At 50.4% G+C, this 26,120-nt stretch overlaps 1 protein-coding gene across 2 annotated transcripts in view; it reads left to right on the plus strand.

Annotated features, from left to right (window-relative positions):
- Positions 1 to 21,786: 21,786 nt before the first annotated feature.
- Positions 21,787 to 26,120, plus strand: part of Znf385c (zinc finger protein 385C) — a 29,736-nt gene continuing 25,402 nt past the window's right edge. Inside the window, exon 1 of one of the 2 annotated variants that reach the window (XM_085829565.1) lies at positions 21,787 to 22,038. In XM_085829565.1, the coding sequence (XP_085685691.1) occupies positions 21,789 to 22,038 (250 nt within the window). In that variant the 5' untranslated portion in view covers positions 21,787 to 21,788. The remainder of the gene's footprint in view (positions 22,039 to 26,120) is intronic. The other variant, XM_085829564.1, reaches the window with a different exon arrangement.

Raw genomic sequence — 26,120 nt, forward strand, 5'->3', positions numbered from 1 at the left:
TGCTCAACAGACATTTATTGTGTGCCTACCCTGGGCTCTGCCTTGGGAATTCAAGGGAAAACAGAAAAACATAAAGAGAAGCGAGTGGGAGGAGGCAGAGAGAGGCAGCTGAGGATGTTGCCCGGTTGGTCTGAGTTTAATCCTCAGCACCCCGTAAACTGGGCATGGTATAACACGCACCTGGAATCCCTGAGGAGGTGGAAGCAAAAACTCGAGCCCGTCTTCTGCTACTTGTCTTTAAAAATCCAGAAAAGGCCTGGCACTGGTGGCTCACACCTTTAATCTTAGTACTTGGGAGGCAGAGGCAGGCTGATTTCTGAGTTTGAGGCCAGCCTGGTCTACAAAATGAGTTCCAGGACAGCCCGGGCTACACAAAGAGACCCTGTCTTGGAAAAAAAAGGAAAAAAAAAAGTCCAGAAAATGTCAGAGAGACAGCTCAGCAGGGGAACATTTTTCCACTAAGCTCAACAGCCTGAGATCTGTTCCTAGGACCCACATGATAGAAAGAGAGAACTCAACACTGTAAGTCATCCTTTGACCCCCACAAGAGTGAGCACACAGAAAGACACACACACACAGAAACACATATACATGCATACATATTCTTTATGTGTATATATGCACACACTTGTGCATAATTGTTTTTAAAGGAGTCAATACAGGGCTGGAGGGACAGCTCAGCAGTTAAGAGCACTGACTGTTCTTCCTGAGGTCTGAAGTTCAATTCCCAGCACACAGTGGCTTATAACCCTGTTTTAGGATCCAATGCTTTCTTCTGTTGTATCTGAAAAGAGCAACAGTGTACTCACATACTTAAATAAATAAATCCTTAAAAAGAAAAAGAAGAAGGCAAGACAGAAAACCTATTTTAGAAAGGACTATGAAGAAGTTTCTCATGGAGAAGATGCCCAGAGCAAGAGGGAGGAGGAGCCCAAAGCTAGAGGGTTCAGGACAGAAAGCCCAGGTCTGGAGAGGGAAGGCTTAATGGGCTCCAGGGACCGAAGGACCCTGGTGTGGTTAGAGCATCTGTCACATGGAAATGAGAGCGGTACAGAAATAGCTTGGGTGAGCACTGACTATTTTAACCCCCAGGATGTTTTGAATACAAACATTTTAAATCAAAACATGCCAGCACTGGGCATTTTCAGGGGGACATTTTCCACTTTGAACTCTAGTCACCCAACTTAATTCAACTTCATTCCCTTGGTGAGGTTTTCTTCTTCTTCATCTTCTTCTTCTTCTTCTTCTTCTTCTTCCTTGTTTGGTTGTTTGGTTTTTTTGGTTTTTTGGTTTTTTTCGAGACAGGGTTTCTCTGTATAGCCCTGGCTGTCCTGGAACTCACTTTGTAGACCAGGCTGGCCTAGAACTCAGAAATCTGCCTGCCTCCACCTCCCGAGTGCTGGGATCAAAGATCTTCTTCTTCTTTTTTTTTTTTTTTTTTTGGTTTTTTTGAGACAGGGTTTCTCTGTATAGCCCATGGCTGTCCTGGAACTCACCAGGCTGGCCTTGAACTCAGAAATCCTCCTGCCTCTGCCTCCCGAGTGCTGGGATTAAAGGCGTGCGCCACCACGTCCGGCGATCTTCTTTTTTTAAGTTTAGATTTTCCTCCCTATGGTACAGTGGGACAAATGTCCATGCTATTCATTCTATTTTAATTTCTTTTTTTTTTTTTTTTTTTTTTGGTTTTTCGAGACAGGGTTTCTCTGTATAGCCCTGGCTGTCCTGGAACTCACTTTGTAGACCAGGCTGGCCTCGAACTCAGAAATTCGCCTGCCTCTGCCTCCCGAGTGCTGGGATTAAAGGCGTGCGCCACCACGCCCGGCTCCATTTTAATTTCAACCAAAACTCTTTTTATCAGCATCAGTTCCTCGTGTATGTTGCCGCTGGGATTTGATCTGTCCATCAGTCTGGGAGCCGCAGGCTCTGGGTACCAAGCTCTCCCGGTGTGAGTGAGAGCATCACTAGGTGACTTTATCCAGTCTGGGAAGATTGGCGAGTGAAAATGAGGCCTGTGGTCAAGATTTCATTGATTTGTCGGGTTCAGTCAAGAATGGGTTTTCTCCTTGCCAGTGTCTGGTAATCACACTGTCGCTTCTACCAGGAATATTTTTAGTAGGCAAGTAGTATTTATATCTCAGTTAATCTGTGGGAGGGGCAGGGTGGAGGTGCTGGGAGAAGAAAGAAGGATTTGAAAGAGGACAAGAAGGGCCCAGCCATCCAGCCCAGAGACTGCAGGCCACATGAAGCTATGGATAGCTACGACTGTGACCCAGCACAAAACTGTGAATTTACTTATAAACATTATGAGATTAGGGGAAAACAGGTTTGTTTTGTTTTGTTTTGTTTTTGTTTTGCAGTGTTTTGTTTTCTGAGACAGAGTTTCCTTTGTGTAGCCCTGGCTGTCCTGGAACTCACTCTGTAGTCCAGGCTGGTCTTGAACCTAGAGATCCACCTGCCTCTGTCTCTGCCTCCCGAGTGCTGGGATTAAAGGCCTGTGCCACCACCGTCTGGCTTGAGGGTTATATTTGTGTGTGTGTGTGTGATGCTTCTGTGTGGGTTTCTGCCATGTGTGTGCAGGTGCCTGGAGAGGCCAGAAGAGGACATTGGATCCATTGGGAGCTGGAGTTATAGGGGGCTGTGAGCCATTTGATGTGGGTGTTAGAAACCAAACAATGCTTGCTCTTAACTGGTGAGCCACCTCTCTAGCTCCCTTGCCTGCTTGCTTGCCTGCTTGTTTTCCTTCTTCCTTCTCCTCCTTTTGTAATTCATTAGCAAGTTTCTTTAGTGTAACCTTTGTAAATGACAATGTTGCAATATTGAAAGGCAGGGCTGGCTGGTATCATCATACACCTTCCAGCTGGGGTGAGGATTTTCTCCCAAAGGCAGGGAACTTTAGAGCTTTTGTCTGTGGCAGGGTCCCACTTTTTACCTTAGACTAACCTGGCATCACTGAATAGCCCACCTGGGCTTGAACTCACAGCAACCCAACTACCTTGGCCTCCTAAGTGCTTTACTTTTTAAAAACTATTTATTTATTTATTTATCATTGCTGAGGATAGAACCAAGGGTCTTGCTTATGCTAGGATCTACCCCCTAGCTTCCCTCTGTGTGTAGAGAATATTTTGGAGGGGGAAAAGGTGAGAGGGAGAGGCAGAGCCATCAGGTGAGGTGGCTATCATTTCCCATTCAGGAGGAGGAGGAGGAGGACCAGGACAGATTTAGTAAGACAGAAGGGGAGGAGCCCATTCGGACCCTCAGGACCCTATCATGGCCTTCCACACCTCCCTTCCTTCTGATATTAAAAACAGCTTAGAAACTAGAGTTTGGCCCCAGGGTTTGTGCAGGGTAGGAACCAAAGCCTGGAGTGTCTACCCCTGAAGCCTGCTGGGGAGGGGATGCCTGACCCCACCCATCCAGAGTCACGAGTCTGGAGCTAGCACTGGCCACAGACCTGGCCCTGAAACAGACTCAGACACAGGGTACTTGTCTTGCTGTGGCTGGGAGCTCAGGGTGTGACCTTGGGCAAGGGTATAAAGGGGCCTCTGTCGGTGTGGGGCACGGTGCCCACCTGGACCAGGCCAGGCGCCAAAGGAGTGAGGAAATGGCCTGAGAATACTGAAGGGGAGAAACTTTGAGGTGACACACCTGAGGTTTCGGTGTCCTATGGGCTAAGTCACTTCCTCACCTGTAAGGTGGGGATCTAGACCCTAGTTTCCCTGACCAGCACTGAGTCAGCACTACTTATTGACAGACTGATCGATCATTAAGTATGCAAAGGCCCACTAAGTGAGTACTATTAGAATTTGTCATTATATTGTACATGGGGAAACTGAGGCTCAGAGGCAAGATCTGAACCCATGTCCTATAGCTATATCCTCTTGTTTCCAGAAAGCAGAGTGGGAATTCCTTAGGCCAGGTGCCTCAGTGGGTGTGTGGGTCCTCCAGAGCGAGGATGCTTCCCAGACCGTGTGTACCCTGGGGACTATAACTACACATTGTCCCCATGCTGAGAGAAGTAAGAGCATGGAATTCACACTTCTTAGGAGCAATAGAGGCCTAAGGTAGGACAGAGCAGGAATCCAGAGGAATTTAGTCACAGCCTGCTTCCCCGGGGGGGGGGGGCGGGGGGGGCAGCTGTGGAAGCTGCTGTCCCAGACTGAGGCTGAAGTACAGCTACATTCCTTCAGCAAGGTTGAGTTATATGCTGAGGGGTGACCAGCTGGGGCCACGTTCTGAGGACAAGCTGACACCCTTCCCTGGAGGCTAATAATGCCCATGGGAACACAAAGCACAACATGAGAGCCACAGCCCAGGTCTGAAGATGGAGGCCAGCCTAAGAGTGTAGTGAGCAGGTCTTCCCAGGCTGAGATGGCACAGCCAGGTAGGGGTAGGAAGGTGGGAGCTGGGGAGTGGGAGTGAGGTGGGGGAGGGATTGGGTAGCAGGGTAGCACAGAAAACATTAAGCAATGGCACTGGATCTTCATCCAGGAGCCAGGCTTTTCCTCCTAGCATCTCCATGTCCAGATGCTCCTTCCAACCCCCTGGGTACAGTTTAAAAAGCAGCCACAGATAGACACGGTGGCACAGGACTGTAATCCCAGGACTCAGGAGGCTGAGGTAGGAGAATCTTGAGTTTGAGACCCTGAGCTACGCGTTCAGATTCTGTCTCAAACCCAAACCAAAATAGAGCATTTGGGCGTGGACTTGAGGGGGCGGGGTGGGTGGATCAGAAACGCACAGTCAACCTTAAGTAGTGAGTTCAAAGTTAACTTGACCACAGGGAACCCTTTCTCAAAAAAGGAAAGGAGAGTGGCCGGCTGGAGGAATGGCTGAGCGGTTAAGAGCACTTGCTGCTGCTCTTCCAGAGGTCCTGAGTTCAAATCCCAGCACCCTCCAACCTCCTCTGTGGAGGCAAACAAACTCACACAGGCATACATACATACTCATAAATAAAAAGCAAAGTTGTCTTAGTCATCATTCTATTGGTGTGAAGAGACAGCATGACCATAGCAACTGTTGTAAAGGACCTCACTGGGTCTTGCTTGCAGTTTCAGGGACTTAGCACACGGTGGGGAGCATACATGGCAACAGACATGTCAGGTCAGCCGTAGGTGCTGGAGAAGTAGCTGAGAGCTATATCCTACATTGCCTAGATTCACAGGCAGAGAGAGACAGAGGGAAAGAGACTGGACCTGGCAGGGGCTTTTGAAACTTCCAAGAGCCCTACCCACCTACCACTATTCACAACTGCCCCTCTACCCCTACACACTCCATCAAGGCCACACCCCCTAATCCTTCTGATCCTATCAAATAGTGCCGCTCCTGGGTAACTAAGTATTCAAAGGTTGTGAGCCTATGAGGGCCATTCTTTTTTTTTTTTTTTTTTAAAGATTTGTTTATTTATTATACGTAAGTACACTGTAGCTGTCTTCAGACACACCAGAAGAGGACATCAGATCAGATTACAGATGGTTGTGAGCCACCATGTGGTTGCTGGGATTTGAACTCAGGACCTTTGGAAGAGCAGTCAGTGCTCTTAACCGCTGAGCCATCTCTCCAGCCCCCTATGAGGGCCATTCTTTTTTTTTGTTTTGTTTTGTTTTTGTTTTTTTCGAGACAGGGTTTCTCTGTGTAGCCCTGGCTGTCCTGGAACTCACTTTGTAGACCAGGCTGGCCTCGAACTCAGAAATCCGCCTGCCTCTGCCTCCCGAGTGCTGGGATTAAAGGCGTGTGCCACCACGTCCGGCGAGGGCCATTCTTACTCAAAGCACCACACAAAGAAATCTTAAAACAAACAAACAAATAAACATTTTTATTCCAAGTCCCTGAATCTGAGGCCCTGGGGTGGGAGCTGAGAGAGGACCCTGCCAAACTCTGCATAAAATACTTCCAAGACCAGTTATGTCTTTGGACGGCTGCTGGGCACAAAATTCTACCCCTGGACTGCACATCAGAATCACTTGGGCAGAAGTTCTAACCTCTCAGGTCGCAGCACCAGCCAAGCCCATCAGAGCCCACAAAGGGCTTGGGCAGTAGAAGTCTTCAAAGCTGGTGGTGGTTCTGGTTTTTGGCTTAGGTAAATAAGCAGAGTCAGGGACCTCTCCAGTGGGCCTGTCTTGCTTGCCTGTCAGATCTGGGCTGGGACTTATATTACCTCTCAGTTGTTCCAGGAATCCCATGAGGTGTGTTTGACCAAGCGTAGAAGTGAGCCATTGCTTCGCAGCCAGACTGTGTTCTGGGCCCTCACAGTCTATAGCTGAGGCCTTTGGGTAGCTCGGCTAGGGGAAGCATCTGGGAAATGAACAGAGCAGACAGGGGCCCAGAATATAATGATGCACTCTGTATCAGCAGGGTGTTTCTCAGAATTGTGATGGTATACTCTTTCAGTTCCTGGCAGAGGCAGTTCAAGGCCAGCTAGCACTAGAAAGAGAAAGAGTGACAGAGACAGAGGACTCTTAGTGGTCTATGCCAGCGGAGGGTGCCTGGATGTGGTCAGCTATTCCCTGGTTGACAAGATGGGTGCCCTGGCCACCCCATACGACTGGCTTTGGCCAGTTGGCTCAGAGAGCCGGGCTTCCTCCAATTCCCAGGGTCACCCTCAGTTCCCCTTCTTCTGGACAGGATAGGTTGTGTCTCACACCAAGGACCAACTGTGGGTTCCTGGGAGGACCCTGCTGGACCAACTCATTAAATAAAAGGTTCAGGAAATGAAGGGTGGGGTCAGGAGCCACAAGATCTTAATTTCCGTAGTGTTGGCCCTGGCTTATAGTCAGGGCTCTTGTGGGCATCTTCTGAATGCCTCTCTTGAAGTAAGAAGGAAGGGAGCCAAGGTTGTCCCAGGGGGACCCCTAACTCTTGCTCTTCACTTTCCCTTCCAGGCAGTAATTCCCATGAAGTCCTCCCAGAAGCTGACTACTTTCTAGACAGCCCTGAGGGTGCCACTCATGCTGGGGAGGGGCTGTCCCTGCTGTTGGTTACCCAAACTCTCCAGCCTCCTTTTAGGCGTTAGCCTCTATACAACCCAGACTCGGCAAAGCTGGGTGAGGAGGCCGGAATAATTTCCATTGCTTTGATTTTAACCGAAAGGAGGAATCGGGAAAAGATTCTGCTCCGGGAAAGAGTGCGGTTAGGCTGGCAGCTTTGGGGTGCAAGATGGTGGACAAGTGGGGGACCGGATGGAATGGGCACCCACAGTTTGGGAGAGGGTATCCTGAGGGTTTTTTTTTCTCCCCAAGCTTGTTTGTCTTCCTACGACTTTTGAGCCTTTGGTTTCTAAAACACAGCGGTAAGGAAGTTCTTTCTGAGGTCTAATCCTGGTCTGCTGTAATTAATGTTTTTGTCCTTCTCCTGGACTGGACTTTATAGTTTGGAGTTGTTATTCCCATTGCTGAGAAGGGAGATGTTCCAACCTCATGGCTAATAAGTGACCAAGCTGTAACACAAATGTATCTGCCTGACTCAGTCACACCTGTCCTCATGCGAATCCCTCAAAATTACACCCAGAGACACACAAGTGGCCCTCCCCCATCTCACCAACTCCAAAGCGCTTAGCGCTAAAGAGATCATACTATCCATCCCCCTGCCTCTATCCCTGCTGAAGTGTATATGCAGCTCCTGTGGCCAAGGACCAGGAGAGGGGGATGGTAGAGTTGGGGAGTCAGGGTGTCAGCTGCTGTGCTCCTTCGTGGGCAAAGCCTTTGAACGTATAATGTGATAATCTCTGCCCGATTGCTGCGCACCAAGGGCCTCCGCAGGTTCATCCAAGAATCCATTAGGGACCTCACAGGAGGCGCGAGTTCAGTGTCTGTGCTGGGCTCTCTGCCTCCTTGCCCCGATGCATGTTGGGAAGGATCTACTTGTTCTTTAGCTGCAAGACACAATTACCAGACACTGCTAGAAATGAGTCAGGCTTCCCGCTTTGAGACTTGGATGGGGTGGGGTGGGGGCTGGGCTGCTCGCCTATACAGAGCTATAGAATATTCCCAATCAGTACTGCTGGCTCGCTTGGTCAGGAGGCTGATGGGAGAGCCTAGAAACAGCCCCACCAGGACTTCAGAGGCCCTTCTACTCCCCCATCCCAATGCCCCGGCTGGGAAACTGAGGCCAGCTGTTGTCCCCAAGGCATTCCTGTTCAGAAGCCACCCAATTAGCACCCTGTCTGACTCTGTGTTCCCAGCGCCTGTCTCATTATTTAGGGATTTATGATTGTCCCGGTCACTGTGAAGGACAACTGTCCGGGTTTCCATGAGGGGAGCCCGGCCAGCACTGAGCCCAGCAATGGCAGGAGGTGGTGCCATCCTGCTTCGGGCTGGATGGGGATTTGATTTCAGGGGGATTTGCGGCTGGTGGGGAGCCGCCCGGGCCACATGGTGGCTCAGAGCTATTTTAGGAGGAGGTGGGTGGAGGAGGGGCTGTGACTCTGTCCCTACAGTAGGAGCATAAAGATCCCCGGATGGATAGGGTGGGATGCTGACCCATGATTGGGGTTCCCTTTTACCCTTCTGGGACCCATGGGCCCAGAACTAAGACAGTTCAATTGGTCCCTCTGTAGGTATTGGGTAAGACTGAGGAAGAGCCGGGTAGGGATGAGGTTCCCGGCCTGATCCCTATAGCACGGGGGCCTTGCTCCCACAAGTTCTTACTGCTGTTATACTGGATAATTATTAAAAACAGTTATGTATATAACTGGGTTTTGTTTTGTTTTGGTTTTGGTTTTTGGTTGGTTGGTTGGTTTTTCAAGACAGGGTTTCTCTGGGTTTAGTTGTCCTGGAACTCACTCTGTAGACCAGGCTGGCCTCGAACTTAGAAGCTCAGAAGTCCACTTGCCTCTGCCTCCCAAGTGCTGGGATTAAAGGCGTGTGCCATCACTACCCAGAAAGTATATATATATATGTATGTATGCATGTGTGTGTGTCCAAAATTACATTTATCGAGGGGCTAGAGATATAGTTGAGTTGGTAGAGTACTTGCCAAGCATACACAAGCCCTGGGTTTCATCTCCAACAGGAATAAAACTGGGCATGGCGGCACGTGCCTGTAATCCCGGCACTAGGGACGTAGAGGCAGGAAGATCAGAAATTCAAAGTCATCTTCTTGCTATAAAGTGACCTTAGGGCCAGGCTGGGCTGCATGAAACCCTGACTCAAAAGGATGGAAAACAGGAAATTACATGTACTGAGCTCTCAGAGAAGGTCACTGGTGAGGGACAAGGGGATGGGCATAAAGCTTGGCTCTCCAGCTCCCATGTTCTCCAGGATTCAAGTGGGTCATGGTATAAGCCCCTCCAGCCTCAGCAACCTCATCTTCAGGGCAGATACCAGGTGTGCCTAGTGAATGGTGTCCATGCTGATAGCCAGGTATCTGTTTTGTCTGGGACTCTGCGAGGATGATCTCACAACACCTAACACTGGTGTTTTACAAGCTCAGAGAGGGGAGGTAACCTGCCCAGGCTCGGCCAGCCAGAGCTCCATGTCTGGCCTGTTTTTGCCAAGCTCACTGTGAGCCATTTTGTTCATTCTGTGAGTCTAGCGATGTGTGCTGACCAGTGCCTGGGGGGTCCTGCCCAGAGAGGAAGAGGAGGCGATGGGATGAGACTGGCAGGAGTGAGTTCCAGGATGGGCAAACTGGAGACTTGGTGGCTTTATTTAGATCATGGGTCATTTTCTCTGACTGGAGAGGAACAAGAGCTAGGGGACTGGATCCCTCGCCGGGCGAAGGGAAGACGGGCAGGAGAGCAGGGGAGGGCGAGTACCAAGCTGGTACCACAATCACAGAGGGATGCTTTCTTTTTCCTCCTTAACCTACCCTTCTGTTTTGGTTTGGTTTTTCGAGACAGGGTTTCTCTGTATAGCCCTGGCTGTCCTGGAACTCACTCTGTAGACCAGACTGGCCTTGAACCCAGAAATCCACCTGCCTCGGCCTCCCAAGTGCTGGGAGTAAAGGCGTGCGCCACCACCGCCCAGCTACCCTCCTACCCGTTTTGTTTGGTTTTTGCTTTTGCTGTTTAAGACAGGATGTCACAATGTAGTCCAGGCTAGACTAAAACTGGCTCTGTAGCCTAGGATGGCCTCAGACACATGATCCTCCCTCCTCAGCCTCTGGAGTGAAGGCTCTCTGACATTTCCCCATGATCCCTGATCCCGTCACAGTTTATAGGGAAAAACTCAAAAGTCACCCAGCACATTGGAATAGGCTCTTAGAAGCATGGTTGGCATGGTGGGGAAAAAATAGCCAAGACTCTGGAGCCAGCCAGATGGGTTCAGATCTCAGCTCCATTTCTCTCTTGCTGTGTGACATGGAACAGGTAATTAACCTCTCAGATCCCCATTCATGCAGATCAGCAGTGTGAGAGTCTCGCTGATCTTTTGGAAATCGTCAGAGTCGATGGGTTGCTAAAGCTATGGGAAGGGTCTGGAAGACAAGGCCAGACTCAGAGGGCAAATGTTTTAGGGAAGTGTTTTATCCCTGAGTATCTAGGTGAAGTCACGTCTTTGTGATGGCCCAGAGCCCGCACCTGTGACCCTGTTGAGTGATGCTGGAGGCCCAGCAGACAGGAGGGCCAGCAGCATACACATATAGCCTATCCAGAGAGTTCATGTAGACTGTGCCATAGTTTGGTAGTAGAGCGCTTGCCAAGCATGCATGAGGCTGTGGGTTTGATTCCAAGCACATCAAAAATAAAGAAGAGGGAGTCATTTACTTTACTGTGGATGAGACCAGGGGCTGAACTAATAACTCACAGCTATATCCCATGGGAGCGGATCCAGGGTTTCACAGGCCCTTGGCTCTTTCTAGGTGGCAGAAGAGTTAAGGGATGGTTTCATTCATCGAGTACAGGGTTGAGGCAGAAGGATGTGTTCCCCATCCTCTTCTGAAAGGGAAAAGCCCAAGTCAGCGGGAGGAGATGAAACCGGGATACTGGGTCAGATACTAGGCAGGACATAAGATTTCAGAACTACCTTGGTTGGGAAGAAAGGCTCAGTAACAGGGAGGCAGCATGGGGTTTCAGAAGCCAAAGAGTGATAGGTTCAGTGTGTTCTAGCTGGGGTAGGGGGAGGAGGAGGAGGAAGAGAAGAAGAAGGAAGAAGAGGAGGACCACACCAAGGGTAGCATAAGGAGAGATACGGTTTCTAGCCGGGATAAGAGATCTCTTTGGAAGAGGCTGTAGCCAGATCTCTATGTAAAGCAGAGTAGCTTATTCCATGTCAGGTGGAAGAGATGGAGGACCAGTATGTGGACATCACAGGGAAATGACTGTCTCCCCCAGAGATGAGCTGGCCAGCAGAGGGATGGGGGCATTCAATGGGGGTGTGGGGGTCTCTGCCATAGGCACGTTAAAGTTTAGGATGGAGGGAAGGTAACTGGTCAGAGATAGTGTAAAAGAGATAGGGTGACCTCTAAGGTCCCTTCCAAGTCTGAGCAGCTGCATTCTCCACTGACCGACGTGGGGTGTGGACTGTGGGACAGCAGTATGCCTGGGTCTGGAGGGAGGATGTGTGCCCTCTGGGGTGTTGTGTATCCAGTGTGGATCGTGGCTGCTGTCTCTCGCCTGGATTTACTTTTTAAAAGACTGCCAACTGCCCTATTGAGATGTAATCCACGTTCCGTACCATCAGCCTGTCTAAGGAGTATGAACTTCAAAATGGTCATGAATCTGTCCGCCCACAGCTCTCTGTGGAGAATCTCCTAAGTATTCATCAAGCCTTGTGTGGGTGTCTCAGGTACCTGGGAAATACAGGCTCTGCCTCCATGGGGGAGACAGGTAAGTGTTCAACCAGAAGGGCAATCACCTGGGAGATGCAAGAGATGGCTGAGACAACAGAAAAGAGTCAGAGAACGGAGTGGGGGGAGGTGACATCTGAGCCGAGCAGGCCAGCAACAAGCAGATACATCTGTGAAGGTCAAAGGAATGTTCCAGGATGATGAACACCAAGGGCAAAGGCCCTGGGGTAGGAGTCAGTTGGTAGCTTGGAAGGCCGGAGCCTGGTTAGCAGTCCAGTGCCTTGTCCGGTGAGTCAGGCAACCCCAGGGTTCTGTAATACTTTCTCTTTAGGTGGCCTGTTCACTTAGGGTTCACCTCAGGTCAAGAAGGGGTCGGGCAGCATGCAGAAGCCCTGTTACCTTTTTCTAGGGCTTTCTTTTTTACCGAGTGAGTGATTCTCTGATGCCTAGTGACATGGGTACCATCAGGCCATGACACCAGCCCCTACCTCTGCAAATCCCTCTCTGGCTGGTTCCTCCCCAACAGTCTTCCCTCCTTCCCCTCACCTCTGAAGTTTGGTGCTCACTTCCTGAGTTACTTTGGACCGGGATCTTTTCTGCTCTGTGAAGCAGGGACTCAGCCAGTCCGGGCAAAGTGGATGTCTCCTGGCATCTAAGAGTGTGCCTTGAACGGCAGTCTCTGCCACTTCCCAAAACAAAAGGTCCGGGAGGAGGCTGGGCCCACTGCGATGGCCTAGCTCTTCAGGCAGGGGAAGGAGTCCCTCTCTGGCTCTCCAGAGCGGGGCTGGAGAGGCTCCTGGCAGCTACTCGGGCGGGCGCAGGCCGAGCAGGGGCGGGCTCGGAGGAGGCGCGGGACAGGAACCGGCCAGCTGCAGCAGCAATTGCAATCGCCCTGGTGCCGCTCAGCGGGGTGCGTCCTTGGCCCGGTTCAGGTAGGCGGGGGCGCCAGACTCCCGGATCCCAGCGCAGACTGACTGTTGCGGGGCAGAGGGTGGGGGTACAAGTTTTAGCAAGGTGGCTTGGATGGGTTGGGGGTAGCAGTAAGGTCCCTGCCTGCCCCGCCTTGTGACCTAGGGATATGGAACTTAACCTGAAGCTGAGGTTGGGAAAGAGGCAGCCGGCTTAATGGGCTCTACGGGAGAGAGGGTCTTTTGGGGATTGCAAAGAACACCCCCACCACTTGCCCCGACCTGTGACCTTCTCAGGCATCAAAGGTCTTTATATCCTAACCTCTCCACCAATCCTGGGGCCATCCTTATTTTCAGCTAAGAAGGTGCCCTCCTAGCTTGATCCACTCCCCAGACTCCCTCTGAAGCTATCCCTGGAACCTCCAGGCTCTCCTTCCCTGGGCCCCTGGGACACTCTTACTTTGGGGGGGCGGGGTGGGGGGCTGTAAAAAGGGTGTGTTTTGAGGTGCTACTCTTCTCAGCACTTCAAGAAAAGGGGGATCAAGGCAAGCTCTGCCAGGATGCAGGCTCAGGGATGCCCGGGAGAGGGCATAGGGCTCAGAGCACCCACTCCCACAAGTTGGGGTTCTTAGTCTTTTCCAGGCAGCAGAGGAGAAAAGGAGTCCTGAGGGTAGCTTTCCCTTCCCCCACATTAGAGGTAGTTACTCTGAATTGGACCATGCAAGGAGAGATTCAGGTTAGATAGTAAGAAGAACTTCCTTACTTCCTAAGACTGGGTTGTGGGTCTTTCAGAAGAGTCTTAAGGCTCAGGAGAGGAAGCCACTATCTTTAGAGAGATATCTTTCAGAGAGGAGTGAGGTCCCCTGGAGCACCCAGACACCAAGGGGTGAGGAGGGGGGCAGGGCATGGAGAGACAGAGGCTGTGATCTTCCTCTGTACCACCACACCCCCTCACCTCCTCTGCCCTCTCACCCTTCCTTGGAGCTGGATGGAATCTTGACTTTCCAAAGCTCTTGGCCAGCTCACTCCCAATCCTAAGTACTCAAAAGTCCCCAGGGAGGAAACAGGTTTCTGTTGTCACTACTTGAGATAGGAGACAGACATGGCTATCTGGCATTTGTCCTGTGGAACCTCAGGCCTGGCTTCTGCTTCCTGGGCCCAGGCCCAAGCATCCTGTCGTATGGGCTGGGACACCGGCAGGGCTGTTGTTGTTCAGACTACCCATCTTAGTGCTCTAGGTGAGGTCCTTTGACTCCTGTGGGATCTGAGTCATGAGATGACCCCCTTTCCATTCTGTCCTCTGCATTCCTCATGAGAGGGACAGTAGCTGAGAACTCCATTAAAACCCAGGATTCAGAAATGCATTTGTCATCTGTCCGGAGTGGTGGAGAGCAGAAAGCTGTGCTTGAGGGCTCCCTCCACCCAATCCTGAGTGCTCCCTCCACCCAATCCTGAGTGTTCCCTCCACCCAATCCTGAGTGCTCCCTCCACCCCACCCCTCAGCCCCCTGTGAACAGATACTGGCTAGACAGAAGCCTTCATCAGCTCCCTGGGTCCCAGTCAGCTTGGCTAGGTATCATTGATTGTATGCACTAAAGGGCTGATTCCTTTGCTCACTCTGGGAGATGGCGGTAAGGAGGTAGATGAGGTGGCAGAGAGGCCACACCAACCTTGGTGGCAGTTCCTCCAGCATACTGAAAGGGCATTTGGCTCCACCAGGATAGGAACTTTATGAGGTTTCTCCTCTTCCAGAAACCTCCTTGTATAACTGGGTCCCTGGTCTGGTGGCCTCCTCTGACTTTGCTCATAGCCATGTGAGTGACATCTCTGGGTGTGTGGGGGAGGGGAACCTAGCCCAGTTCACTTGTATCTTCTACTCTGAGCCTGTAAAACCTCCCAGAGCGTCCTGAGGACCTGGTAGACTGGTGGTAGGTGGTTTTTCTGCTAACTTGAGGTGATGGACATTCACCTACCCAGTAGTTGCTTTTATGCAGCCAAGGCGGGGTTACAGCCTGGCCTGGCCTCCCCTCCACACACAGCTGCTGCTCCTGCTGATTTCCCACTGTAGCTCTGCCTGTGAATGTCCCAAGAGATCATGTTCAACCTAGTCCCGTCTCCTTAAAGACCAGGAAACCAAAGCCCAGACGGGCAAGGACCAACTGAGGTTGGCCTGCTAGCCAGGCCCCCTTCTCAGGGCCAGGACCTGGGGCCTGGCTGGGAGAAATGCAGGGTGACTGTTGGCAGACATGGGGGAAAATGTCAGAGTGTAATTGGGCTCATTAAGTGTTTGCTGAGGGAGTCTCCATGCCCGGTTAAAGTTGGGAACAGGCCTAGAAATGTCTCCTCCAGTTACCCCTTTGGAAGAGGACCTCTTCCCTGGCCTGCTGGGAGACAACCCTCTGTGTGCTATGGCCTTTGGTCCTTTTCCATCTCATCCTCTGCATTGACAGGAAGAGGACCTCACTGGAGAGCAGTGGCTGAAGTGTCCACTAAAACCTAGGGTTCTGAAGTGCATCCATCATTCATCCAGAGTGGTGGAGAGGGGACCCTGGTAGCTGTGCTTGAGTGCTCCCTCCACTCAATTCCGAGTGTTCCCTCCACCCAATCCTGAGTGCTCCCTCTACCCAATCCTAAGTGCTCCCTACATCCAATCCTGAGTGCTCCTTCTACCCAATCCTGAGTGCTCCCTCTACCCAATCCTAAGTGCTCCCTACACCCAATCCCGAATGCTCCCTACACCCAATCCTGAGTGCTCCCTACACCCAATCCCGAGTGCTCCCTACACCCAATCCTGAGTGCTCCCTACACCCAATCCTGAGTGTTCCCTACACCCCATCCCTCAGCTCCAAATGAACAGATACAGATCAGACAGACATCTCTATTAGCTCTTTTCATAGCCCTTATCATAACTATACCCTTTCTGTCTGCTTCAGTTTTTGGCACTCTGTGAGGGAAGGTGGCAAGCAGGGAGGTGTAGCGCCAATTCTTGGGTAAACTGGACAGATGGGCCCATAGATGCTTTTTTTCTTTCACCTTGTCCTTCCACTTGGCCTTCTTGGCTCTGGCCCTATCTTTTCTCACCCAGGGTGTGACACCTCCCTGCCTGCCCTCGGACCCTAATAGACGGCACATAGCTGTATTCTCCCATCTTCCCTTTTGAGCCTGTACCCTCCTCACCCTGCCCCAAAGCAGTTCAGTTAAGATGGGTGAGCCAAGGCAGTGGTTAAAGGATCTGAGTCAGACAAGTGCAGTTCAGATCTAGCTGGGGAACCTGGAAGTTCTCTGATCTGTAGGGTGTATAACACGCTAATAGTAGATTAACCTCCTCATGATGCTATTGTGAAGTTTTAAAAAGATCTTATGTGCATGATGTCTGGCACACAGGGTGCCCTCATTAAATGCACTTTCCCACTAGAGAGACAGGATCTGGGACTGGAGAGATGGCTTGGCAGTTAGGAGCACTACCTGCTCTTCCAGAGGACCCAGGTTCAATTCCTAGAACCCACAGAGCAACTCATGGTGGTTCTAAGGCATCTGATGCCCTCTTCTGGCCTCTGTGGGCCACACATGTGGCATATACTTACATACACACACACACACACACAAACACATACATTAAAAAATAATTATTCCGGGTGTGGTGGCTCATGCCTTTAGTCCCAGCACTCAGGAGGCAGAGGCAGGCAGATTTCTGAGTTCGAGGCCAGCCTGGTCTACAAAGTGAGTTCCAGGACAGCCAGGGCTATACAAAGAAACCCTGTCTCAAAACAAAACAAAACAAACAAAAAATAAAAATAATTATAATACTTTAAATTTATTTTTATTTATTGGTGTTTTGCCTGGGTGTATGTCTGTGTCAGATCCTCTAGAACTGGAATTACAGACAGGTGTGAGCTGCCATGTAGGTGCTGGGAATTGAACCCAGGTCATCTGGAAGAGCAGCCAGTGCTCTTAACTATTAAACCATCTCTCTACTCCACCCCTCCAGATAATTAAAAAAAAAGAAAAGAAAAGAAAAGAAAAGAAAAGAAAAGAAAAGAAAAAAGAAAAGATAGCCAGGTGGTGGTGGCACATGGCTTTTGTCCCAGCACTCAGGAGGCAGAGGTAGATGGATCTCTGTGAGCCAGAGGCCAGCCTGGTCTATGGAGTGAGTTCCAGGACAGCCAGAGCTATACAGAGAAACCGAGTTTCAAAAAGAGGAGGAGGAGGAGGGGTGGGGGAGGAGGAGGAGAAAGAAATGAAGAAGAAGAAGGAGGAGGAGGAGGGGGGAGGAGGAGGAGGAAGAGGAGAAGGAGGGGGAGGAGGAGGAGGAAGAGGAGGAGGAAGAGGGGTGGGGGAGGAGGAGGAGGAGAAGGAGAAGAAGAAGAAGAAGAAGAAGAAGAAGAAGAAGAAGAAGAAGAAGAAGAAGAAGAAGAAGAAGAAGAAGAAGAAGAAGAAGAAGAAGAAAATAATCTCACATAGCCCAAGCTGACCTTGAACATCTAAGACTGACTTTGAACTAATCTTTCTGCCTCTTCAAATGCTGGGAGTATAGGTGTTTGCTACCACATTGGGTTTTATCTTCTGCTAGGAGCAAATCCAGAAGTTCATGCATTCTAGGTAAGCAACAATATAGTCTCTGACCGGAGAAGCTTCTAGGATTTTTCCCCCAGTTTTTAGCCTGCTTTTCCATGGTTTTTGAGGCAAGCCCACTGCCGTGCTCTTGGACTTGATTTTCTCCTCTCAGAATGTCACTAAGACTCAAGTGGAGGTCTCAGGGGTGAGTCATAGTGGTGTTAAGTATAGTTGTTGTGTGTGTTTGTGTGTTTTCATGCATGCATGCATGTGCGTGTGTGTGTGTGTGTGTGTGTGTGTACTAGTCTGCGATGTTTATAGTTGGGGTTAGATAAGCCTTGTGCAACCCCACACTTGCCCATGCCTCCATATAACTGAAAGTCCTGGCTTAGGTGGTTGCAGTGTAGCTCAGCAGGGGACAGCTGGGAAGGCTGGGTCAAGCAGGACAGGCCACAGCAGGCCCAGCATCCTGGCTGGGGGCACACATTAGCCCAGAATCCCAGCGGTCCGAGATCCCAGAGGCTGTATATCACAGAGGTTTAACCAGCAGTGTGGCACATACTTGTCTGCTCTTTTGAGCCATGTCCCCGTCCAGTCTGTCATAAATTGCACTGAGATTTTAAAATATCCCTGTCCCTTTGAGCTCTTCCTGGACAGCTAAGAAAGTCTCATTCCTTTGAGATCTCCACCTGGCCCCTGACACCTGGGCCACCTCCTCTAACCCTGGCATCTGCGACCTCCTTCCTGTCTCCTACCAGAGCATGGAGGAAGAGTTGGAGGGGGCAGAAGAGCTGTAGGATCTGCCATCTAGAGGTGAGACAGGACTAAATATTGTTAGAGGAACTTAGAACCTCACAAAATGATGGGAGTGGCCTCCGGTGTCTTCCGTGGGCAGGGCAGTGTTCTGTGTCCCTGGTATATCTACCAGGGAACAACTTAGACACCTCCTGTGTTTGGAAGGGTGGTGTATCCCTGCTTAGAGTAGAGCTGCCTCTTAACTAGCAAATAGATGCCCATGGTGCCGCTTGGAATGGATGCTAGTACCGCATCTCAGCAGCACCACCCTGCATCCAGGACAGGAGCTTCAAAGTCTCAGGCACCTGTGGCTATACAAGGGCCAAGCTCACCGTATATTAGTTTAATAGGGTAGGGATAGCAGAACAATGCAAAATAAACAACAGAAATTGATTCTGTTCTTGAGATCTGGGTTCTTAAGGCTGGTTCTGTTTAGGCCTGTAAAGGGGAACCTGTCCCATGTTGCTCCCCAAAGTTGCAGTGGATGTCTGGTAATCTTGGGAATCCCACAGCTTGCAGGTGCATTGGCTGATCTGTGTGTCCATCCTCTCATGAACTTGTATGCGCGTCTGTGACATGATCGCCTTCATATACTGGACTCACCCGTTGTGTGACGGTCCCTAGGGATTCATCAACAAGTGTCTCTTCACCTTAGATAGGGCACACATCAAAGACAGACCAAAGACATTGCTCCACCCAAGTGTAGCTGAGTGAACCAGGGAGGTTATTGGAGTTACATATAGATTCATGTGACAGCTGCATCACTCAGAAGCCGTTCCCAGCATGGACAATGGCTCCGGAAATCTGCATCCCTGGAGCACCCTGTGTTGACGGGAGATCCCTGAGCCTCCTCTCCCCAGAACTGTACTGCCGCTACAACTTTGGGGGAAGCCTGGTGAGTCTTGGAAGTTTTAGAAGTTTTCTGAACCCTATAACTTTTGTCAGCTTTCTAAGTCTCAAATGAGCCAGCCTCTGTCCTCCCACTAAAAGGCAGTGTTTCAATTTGGAGGACACAATTACACCCCACCATGTGACACTGGTACAGTCTCATCCGGTTACCTTAGCTCCAAACATGAGTCCTTCTGTCATCGCATTTGGGGACAGAGACATGATGTAACATATATAGCAAGTCTCAGACACTCAACCATAGTTGGAGGTGTGAGCACAATGGCATTTACACTGTGGTGGCACTTTGCTGTGACACGCACCCAGGGTGAAGGAGTCAGATCCCATTAGCCACCCATCGTGAACAGAGACCTTTGCTGTGGCCTCAGACATCACAACTGATGTGTAGGCCAGAACTGACACTAGAGTGTGAATCACCAGTGAACACCTACTCTGAGCTAGGTCACTTTTCCACCCGCCTCACAGCCCCCACATGCGTAATGACAGACACATTTCACAGGGGCCACCGTCTGCTAAAACAACAAATAGCTCACGGATAACATTCAGGGAACGCATGTAGGTTCACGGCCATGGACTTGGGCCATGGACTTGGGTAATACCCTTCCTCGTCACATGGACTCCACGGAGAGATATGTGCTCCTGTGAGAACTTTACAGCATTGCTTGACTGAGCTGGTGTGCAGAATGAGCCTGGGACTAAGGACTTGGGAAATGACCTTGAGGGAGAAGTATTAGCTTTCTCCAGCTGCCGTCGTCCTAAAGCACTGTAAGGCAGAGGCTTAAACAACGGAAATGCATTGTATCTTAGCTCTGGGGCTAAAGGGCTGAGCGATCACGGTGTCACAGGACTGACACAAAGCAATGGTGGCTTTTCGTCTTACTTATTATTTTCTTTAATTAATTAACCTAATAGGCAGGGTCAGATGTACCCTACATTTGTCCTCAAACTCTCCATGTAGCTAAAAATAACCTTGAACTTCTCACCCTTTCTGAGTGCTGGGATGATAGACACGTGCCGCCATACTTGGTCCACATAGTATTGGGGATCGAACCCAGGACTTCCCTCATGCTAGGCAAACAACTCCATCACCTGAGCTACACTCAAACCTTCTAGTCTTTTTTTTTTTAAGATTTATTTATTATTATACATAAGTACACTGTAGCTGTCTTCAGACACACCTGAAAAGGGTGTCAGATCTCATTACAGATGGTTGTGAGCCACCATGTGGTTGCTGGGATTTGAACTAAGGACCTTTGGAAGAGCAGTCAGTGCTCTTAACCGCTGAGCCATCTCTCCAGCCCCCTTCTAGTCTTTAAAAAAAATTTACTTATTCTTATTTTATGTACATTGCTGATTTGACTGCATGCATGTCTGTGTGAGGGTGTCAGATCCCCTGGAACAGGAGTTACAGACAGTTGTGAGCTGCCATGTGGTTGCTGGGAATTGAACTCAGGACCTCTGGAAGAACAGACAGTGCTCTTAACCACTGTGCCATCCCTCTAGCCTCTCTATTCTTTTTTTGTTGTTGTTGTTTTACATTAAAGACAACATTTAGCCATGTAGCCCAGGCTAGCTTCCAGCTCCTGATCCTCCTGCTTAAACCTCCATTAAAGCTGGGATAACTGGTGTGTGTTATAGCCAGGCTCAGGGGTGATTTCTTCTGAAATAGCCTTGGGCAAATCCTTTGTCTTATAAAGGAAGACAGCATTTGGATTTGCAGCCTACTGCTATGCTGTCATTTTAACTTAGTTGCCTCTTTAAAGGTCATTTATTCAAATACAGTTACATTGTGGAATACTTAAGGGTTAGTTAGGGCTTCAACATGAATGGAACAGGGTCATACGGTTCATCTATAAGTAGAGAGATGGGCTCAGTCATGCTCCCCCCCCCCCAAATCTTGGGGTGTTCAAGGAAGCAGGCACTGCCCTCAGGAAGTAAAGTGAGCCAGGAAACACAAACGTGCAAACACAGGCACACATGTGCATATATGTGTGAATGTGCACATGTACACACATGCACACATGCAGACATAGGCACACATCCATTTGCACACAGGGACAAACACACATATATACATACACATATATTGTACACATTCGCTTGCCTTCTCACACATGCAGGAGCATGTGTGAGTGCTCACTCGAGGACACCACACACACACACACACACACACCACACCACACCAGGAAGGAAATGATTACAAGTTCTGTCTGAGAGAGATTTAGCAGCCAACTCCAGAGGAGAAACGGAAGCAGAAATGTGAGAGAAAATGCCAGAGAAATGGGGGTGTGGGGGGTTATTCTCAAAGGGGACAATTGTCTGTAAGAAGGACATGAGTGTCTAGGTTGGGGCGATGTGTGAATGCTGTGTTCAGCAGACCCAGGTCTCTACCAAGCTGCCAGCTGTGGCCTGGGCTCATGTGACCAAGACAGGGCCATCTCAAGCCATGTGGGATGGGCTTGGGATGGCTTTGTAGGCTGTCTTTATTGGTGAGTGTCACCCTGCTGGGTATGGGGCACAGGATGGTTGGGTTTCTGGCCAGAGGGCTGTTGTGTCTCCAGGAAGCTCCACAGGCCTGTCAGTCACAGTATTGTCAGCTCCTGCCTGGAGGCTTGAGAACAGGACTCAGCTTCCCAAAGTGCGACTCCACTGGCCTGCTGCTGTATTTCTCCAGTGTTACCTTGTCTCCAAGATCCCATCTCCGTCTTTGAGATTTGCTTTCAGGCCCTGGGACCCTGTGTCCAACCGGCTCCCCAGTGTGCAGCCATTTCTGACACTCTTCCTAGGGATCCCGTACTTCAGTGGTACTCTGCCTGCCCATCGTGTTTTCTCTTGACATTTTGGCTGAGGGGTGTATTCCCGAGCCACTGTATTATATCTGTCTCCCTCTCTATCTCTTCAGGTATGAAGCGGCCACTGAGCCCACCCCCCTCAGGTGAGAAGGAGCCCCCTACAACTGCAGCATCTGAGTGCCCCCCTCACTCTCCAGAATCATCGAAGCCTAAGCGGGAAAGGAAACGACCCTCCTACACGCTCTGCGATGTCTGCAACATCCAGCTGAACTCTGCAGCCCAGGCCCAGGTGCATTGTGGGGGACGCGCCCACCAGCGAAGGCTTCGGCAGCTCAGCCTGGGCAAGACCTCCACGGGGCCAGGTCAGTGTGGAGTGGCGCTGAGCTTAGGGCCCCTCCTATAAACTGGCTTTGGGTCCCTTTAAGGGACCTTGGGTCTGTGGCTTCCCTCTGTGGTGCTATCAGGTTTTATTTTAAAACCTGGTAATGGAGCCAGGCAGTAGTGGCCCACGCACGCCTTTGATCCCAGCGCTTGGGAGGCAGAGGCAGTCAGATTTCTGAGTTCAAGGCCAGCCTGGTCTACAGAGTGAGTTCCAGGACAGCCAGGGCTACACAGAGAAACCCTGTCTTGAAAACAACAACAACAACAAACAAACAAACAAACAAAAAAACCAAACCTGGAAATGTAGCTCGGTGGTATGGTGCTTGCTTGGCATGTCCTCTAGATTCCACAAAACCAAATGTTTTGTTTTGCTTCTGGACAAGCTTTCCATGGGATCTCTTGCGTTTTGAGAGTCTTTGAGGTCTCCTCTGGAGGTCTCTTCAGTTCTAGGCGCTCTCCCTGTGGAAGTGTTTGTGATTAGGACATTTATAACAACGTTGCTCCAGCCTGCAGAGTGTTCCATACTCCTGCTTCTCTGGCCCGGAGTCAGACCGTTTTCATAGCGCTCCAACTGAGAACAACAGGAGGTCCCTCTTCCTGTGGCAGCTGGACTCTCTGCCAGGATTTCTGCCTCTCTCTGCCTGGGGTGACTTTGCATGGAGGAGGGTAGGGGCTGGGGCTGGGGGTGGGGGTGGGGGTGGGGGTGGGGGAAGATTGGCTTCCAGTGCTGTAGGGGCATCTGGCTACAGTGCAGTGTTCTGGGGGAAATGGATGACTGCTTCTGTGAAGATGATGCCTGTTGACAGACACGTGGGGGTCACGCGCTGCAGGCTGGCGAGGAAGACCGAGCCACAAAAGCCTAGGAGGGAGAGGCAGGAGGCATCAGTACCCCAGATCCTGGGGGTGGTTTAAGAAACCCACCTTGCAGCCCGGCAGGGTAGTTTTGCCAGAGGCTGCCCTGAATCTTGAGAGTGTCTAATCTTTGGATGACATTTCTACAGTGCCCCCAGAGCATGGTGGGAGTTGAGACATACCCTCAGAGACACAAAGGCCTCAGAGAGAGAGTGATGGCCACAGGACAGGTGAGGGGCACTTCAGGCGGAGGTCATGTCCCTAGCAAATGACAGGAAGACTCTCTTATCAGCATTGACTCCTTCGAGGAGACCCTTAGAGTTGGGTTCCCCAAGACTGTGACTGAGGAGTAAATTTTATGGATGACTGTTTCTGGAGCACATAGGATGGGGAGGTGCGTGCGCGATGGGTTAAAAAGTCTTCCATTTAAACTGGGTGGGTGGTGTATTCTTGTAATCCGGAGGCTGAGGCAGGGTGGCTGTAAATTCAAGACCAGCCTGGTTTACATAGCAAGGTTGTTTTTTTTTTTTAAAGTCATACATTTATTCATCAAATATTATATATATTATATATACATATTAAATATAATTTTTTAAAAGATTTATTTTATTTTATTATATGTGAGTACGCTGTAGCTGTCTTCAGACACTCCAGAAGAGGGCGTCAGATCTCGTTATGGATGGTTGTGAGCCACCATGTGGTTGCTGGGACTTGAACTCAGGACCTTTGGAAGAGCAGTCGGTGCTCTTAACCACTGAGCCATCTCACCAGCCCTAAATATAATTTTTTAATCTATGAGGTTCAAGCTGCTGTTCAGGGGGCTCACATTTTTTTAAAAAGATTTATTTATTTATTTTTATGCATATGAGTACAACACCATTGTTCTCTTCAGACACACCAGAAGAGGGCACCAGACCCCATTACAGATGGTTGTGAGCCACCACGTGGTTGCTGGGAATTGAACTCAGGACCTCTGGAAGAGTAGTCGGTGCTCTTAACTGCATAGCCATCATCTTTCCATCACTGGTGGCGGGGGAGGGGGAGGAGAAGGTGGCTCACATTTTTAAGGCTTTCAAATATGCTCCCCGCCCCCCCCCCAAAAAAAGCTATCTAAGTAACTCTATGTAAAGATATACTTATTCTCAGGTAATGAAAGCGAAAGGAACGCCAAGAACCCAGAAGACAGCTGAGCCTGTTGGCAAAGGCCAGTAATCCCAGTTACTCCAAAGGCTGAGAAAAGAGGATCCCAAATTCAAGGCCAGCTTGGGCTCTGGAGAGGGTTCAAACACAACCTGGGCAACTTAGTGAGTCCTGTCTCCATAACAAATGTAACAAAGATTAGGGATATGGATCAGAGGTAGAGCTCTTGCCCAGCATGCCTGAGATACCCCGAGTTCAATCCCTAGTACCAGAGGGAAAGAGTATGGGGTCGGGGGGAAGATATCAGAAGAGGGGAAAGTGAGTGAGCTGATAGGAGAACCCAGAGATGCTCAAGAACTGTGACACTGACGGATCCCGGAGGAGTAAGAGTCTCATGAGCAGAGTCATAGCTAGAGCTTGGTACAGGGACCAAAAGCTCTCAGCCTCCCTGGTGGTGGCCAGTGGAGCCTTGTGTAGGGTATGGGCTGGGCTTGGTTGAGGTAAGCTGGTATCCCCTACAGGGCAGGGGCCTTCCCACCAGGTGAGCCTTGGCCTTTGGGTCTCACAGTAGCATTGTGGGCAGGAGTATGTGCTGTTTCATACGTCCCCAGCAGAGGACAAAAGTGAAACTTAGGGATAGGTAGTTAAGAGAGTGGTCGGGTAGGAAATCAGTTTCTGGAGGCCTTTGTGTAGTGGAACCAAGGGAGAGGGAGGAGGCATGGATGACTTCAGCTAGGCAGGCTCTTGGAGAGATGGGGGAGGGGGCGGGGGAGAAGGGTAGGGTGGTTCAGTTGTTAGAGAAGAGAAAGAGGTGCCAAAATGGGAAGAGGGTCAGGGTTGGTGGGGTTGGTTTGGGAGGTCACCACATTGGGAGTCACTAGGAAATGTGATGCCTAGCACTCCCCTCTAGATTGTTAAATATTAGGTCAATTAAGTCACTATGTATCCAGGGTGTGTCAAGGAATCAGAGGCCTTAGGCAGGCCCAGTGCAAGCCCAATGTAAGATGCTGAGACACCCTCAGAGGAGTGCTTGGTGTCTGCTCCTGGGCACTTGCAGCTGGGCAGGGGAGGCAGATACAGAACCAGACCTTCCCATTGGCCACATTGAGAGGTATGAGCAGCGTCTCATTATAGGTGGGAGAGGGTGACTGCTGTGCTTAGGGCCCAAAAACAAAGCACAGATTTCTAGTAGCTGTGTAGTTCAGAAGTGCCAGGAGGAGAAGCTGCCATCTTCATTGCTCTGGTTAATTCTGGGCCTTCACAGGGCCCTGGGCCTCGGGTACAGCCCTTCTGGATAGAGAGATGCTAGCTAGCAGCCGCCCGAGGTAGATGTCAGTTGGGCTTTGAGTCCTGCTAAAAACTGGTTCCAGCCTGTTGTAAGATTGGGCTGGGGCCACTGGAGCACCCTAGGGAGGTGGAGAGATCAGGGAAGTTTGGGGGTTTTTGGGGTGTGCATGCCAGGGACCCTCAACAAGCTGCTTAACTCCTTGGCACTCGAGGTCTGAGATGCCACACCACACATGGAGACCCGAGGCCTTTGTCTCTTGGAGCCAGGAGCTTGATCCCTGGGAGCTGTCACTTTGATTAAGGTCCTGTGGGACTAGAGGCTTCCATAGTGACAGGCCGTCATAGGCAGTGAAGCCAGGACCCTTTCTGGTTTTCCTTCCTGAGGTGGTATGTAGGAGGAGCTACAGAGGTAGGGGGCTTTTCTCTCCTGGAGCTTCCTCTCTTAGCTTAGGTCAGAGGTCTCCTTCCTCAGCCACACCCAGCTTCTGGAGTTCTCACAGCCAAACCTGGGACACTTCTTCATCTCCACCTCTTGGTATTTTCCTGAGACTCCTGCCACACAGGAGGCCCTGTCAGACTGTAGGAATGTGTCTTGGGCTATCCTTTACTTCCACACTTCAGGTGTGGTCACTGGGAACCCCGAGCTGTGAGGCTAAAGCCAGTGACCCTACTCACCACACCCTAAACTACTTGAATCCATTCTTCAACAACTGCAGACACAAAAAGTGTAGGCACAGCTTCCTGGCTCGAATCCAGATGTTGTGGGCAGCACAGGGAGTTGGGA

Source organism: Mus caroli, unplaced genomic scaffold, assembly GCF_978045245.1.
Source record: "Mus caroli unplaced genomic scaffold, Mus_caroli_1 scaffold_13, whole genome shotgun sequence".
NCBI lineage: Eukaryota > Metazoa > Chordata > Mammalia > Rodentia > Muridae > Mus > Mus caroli.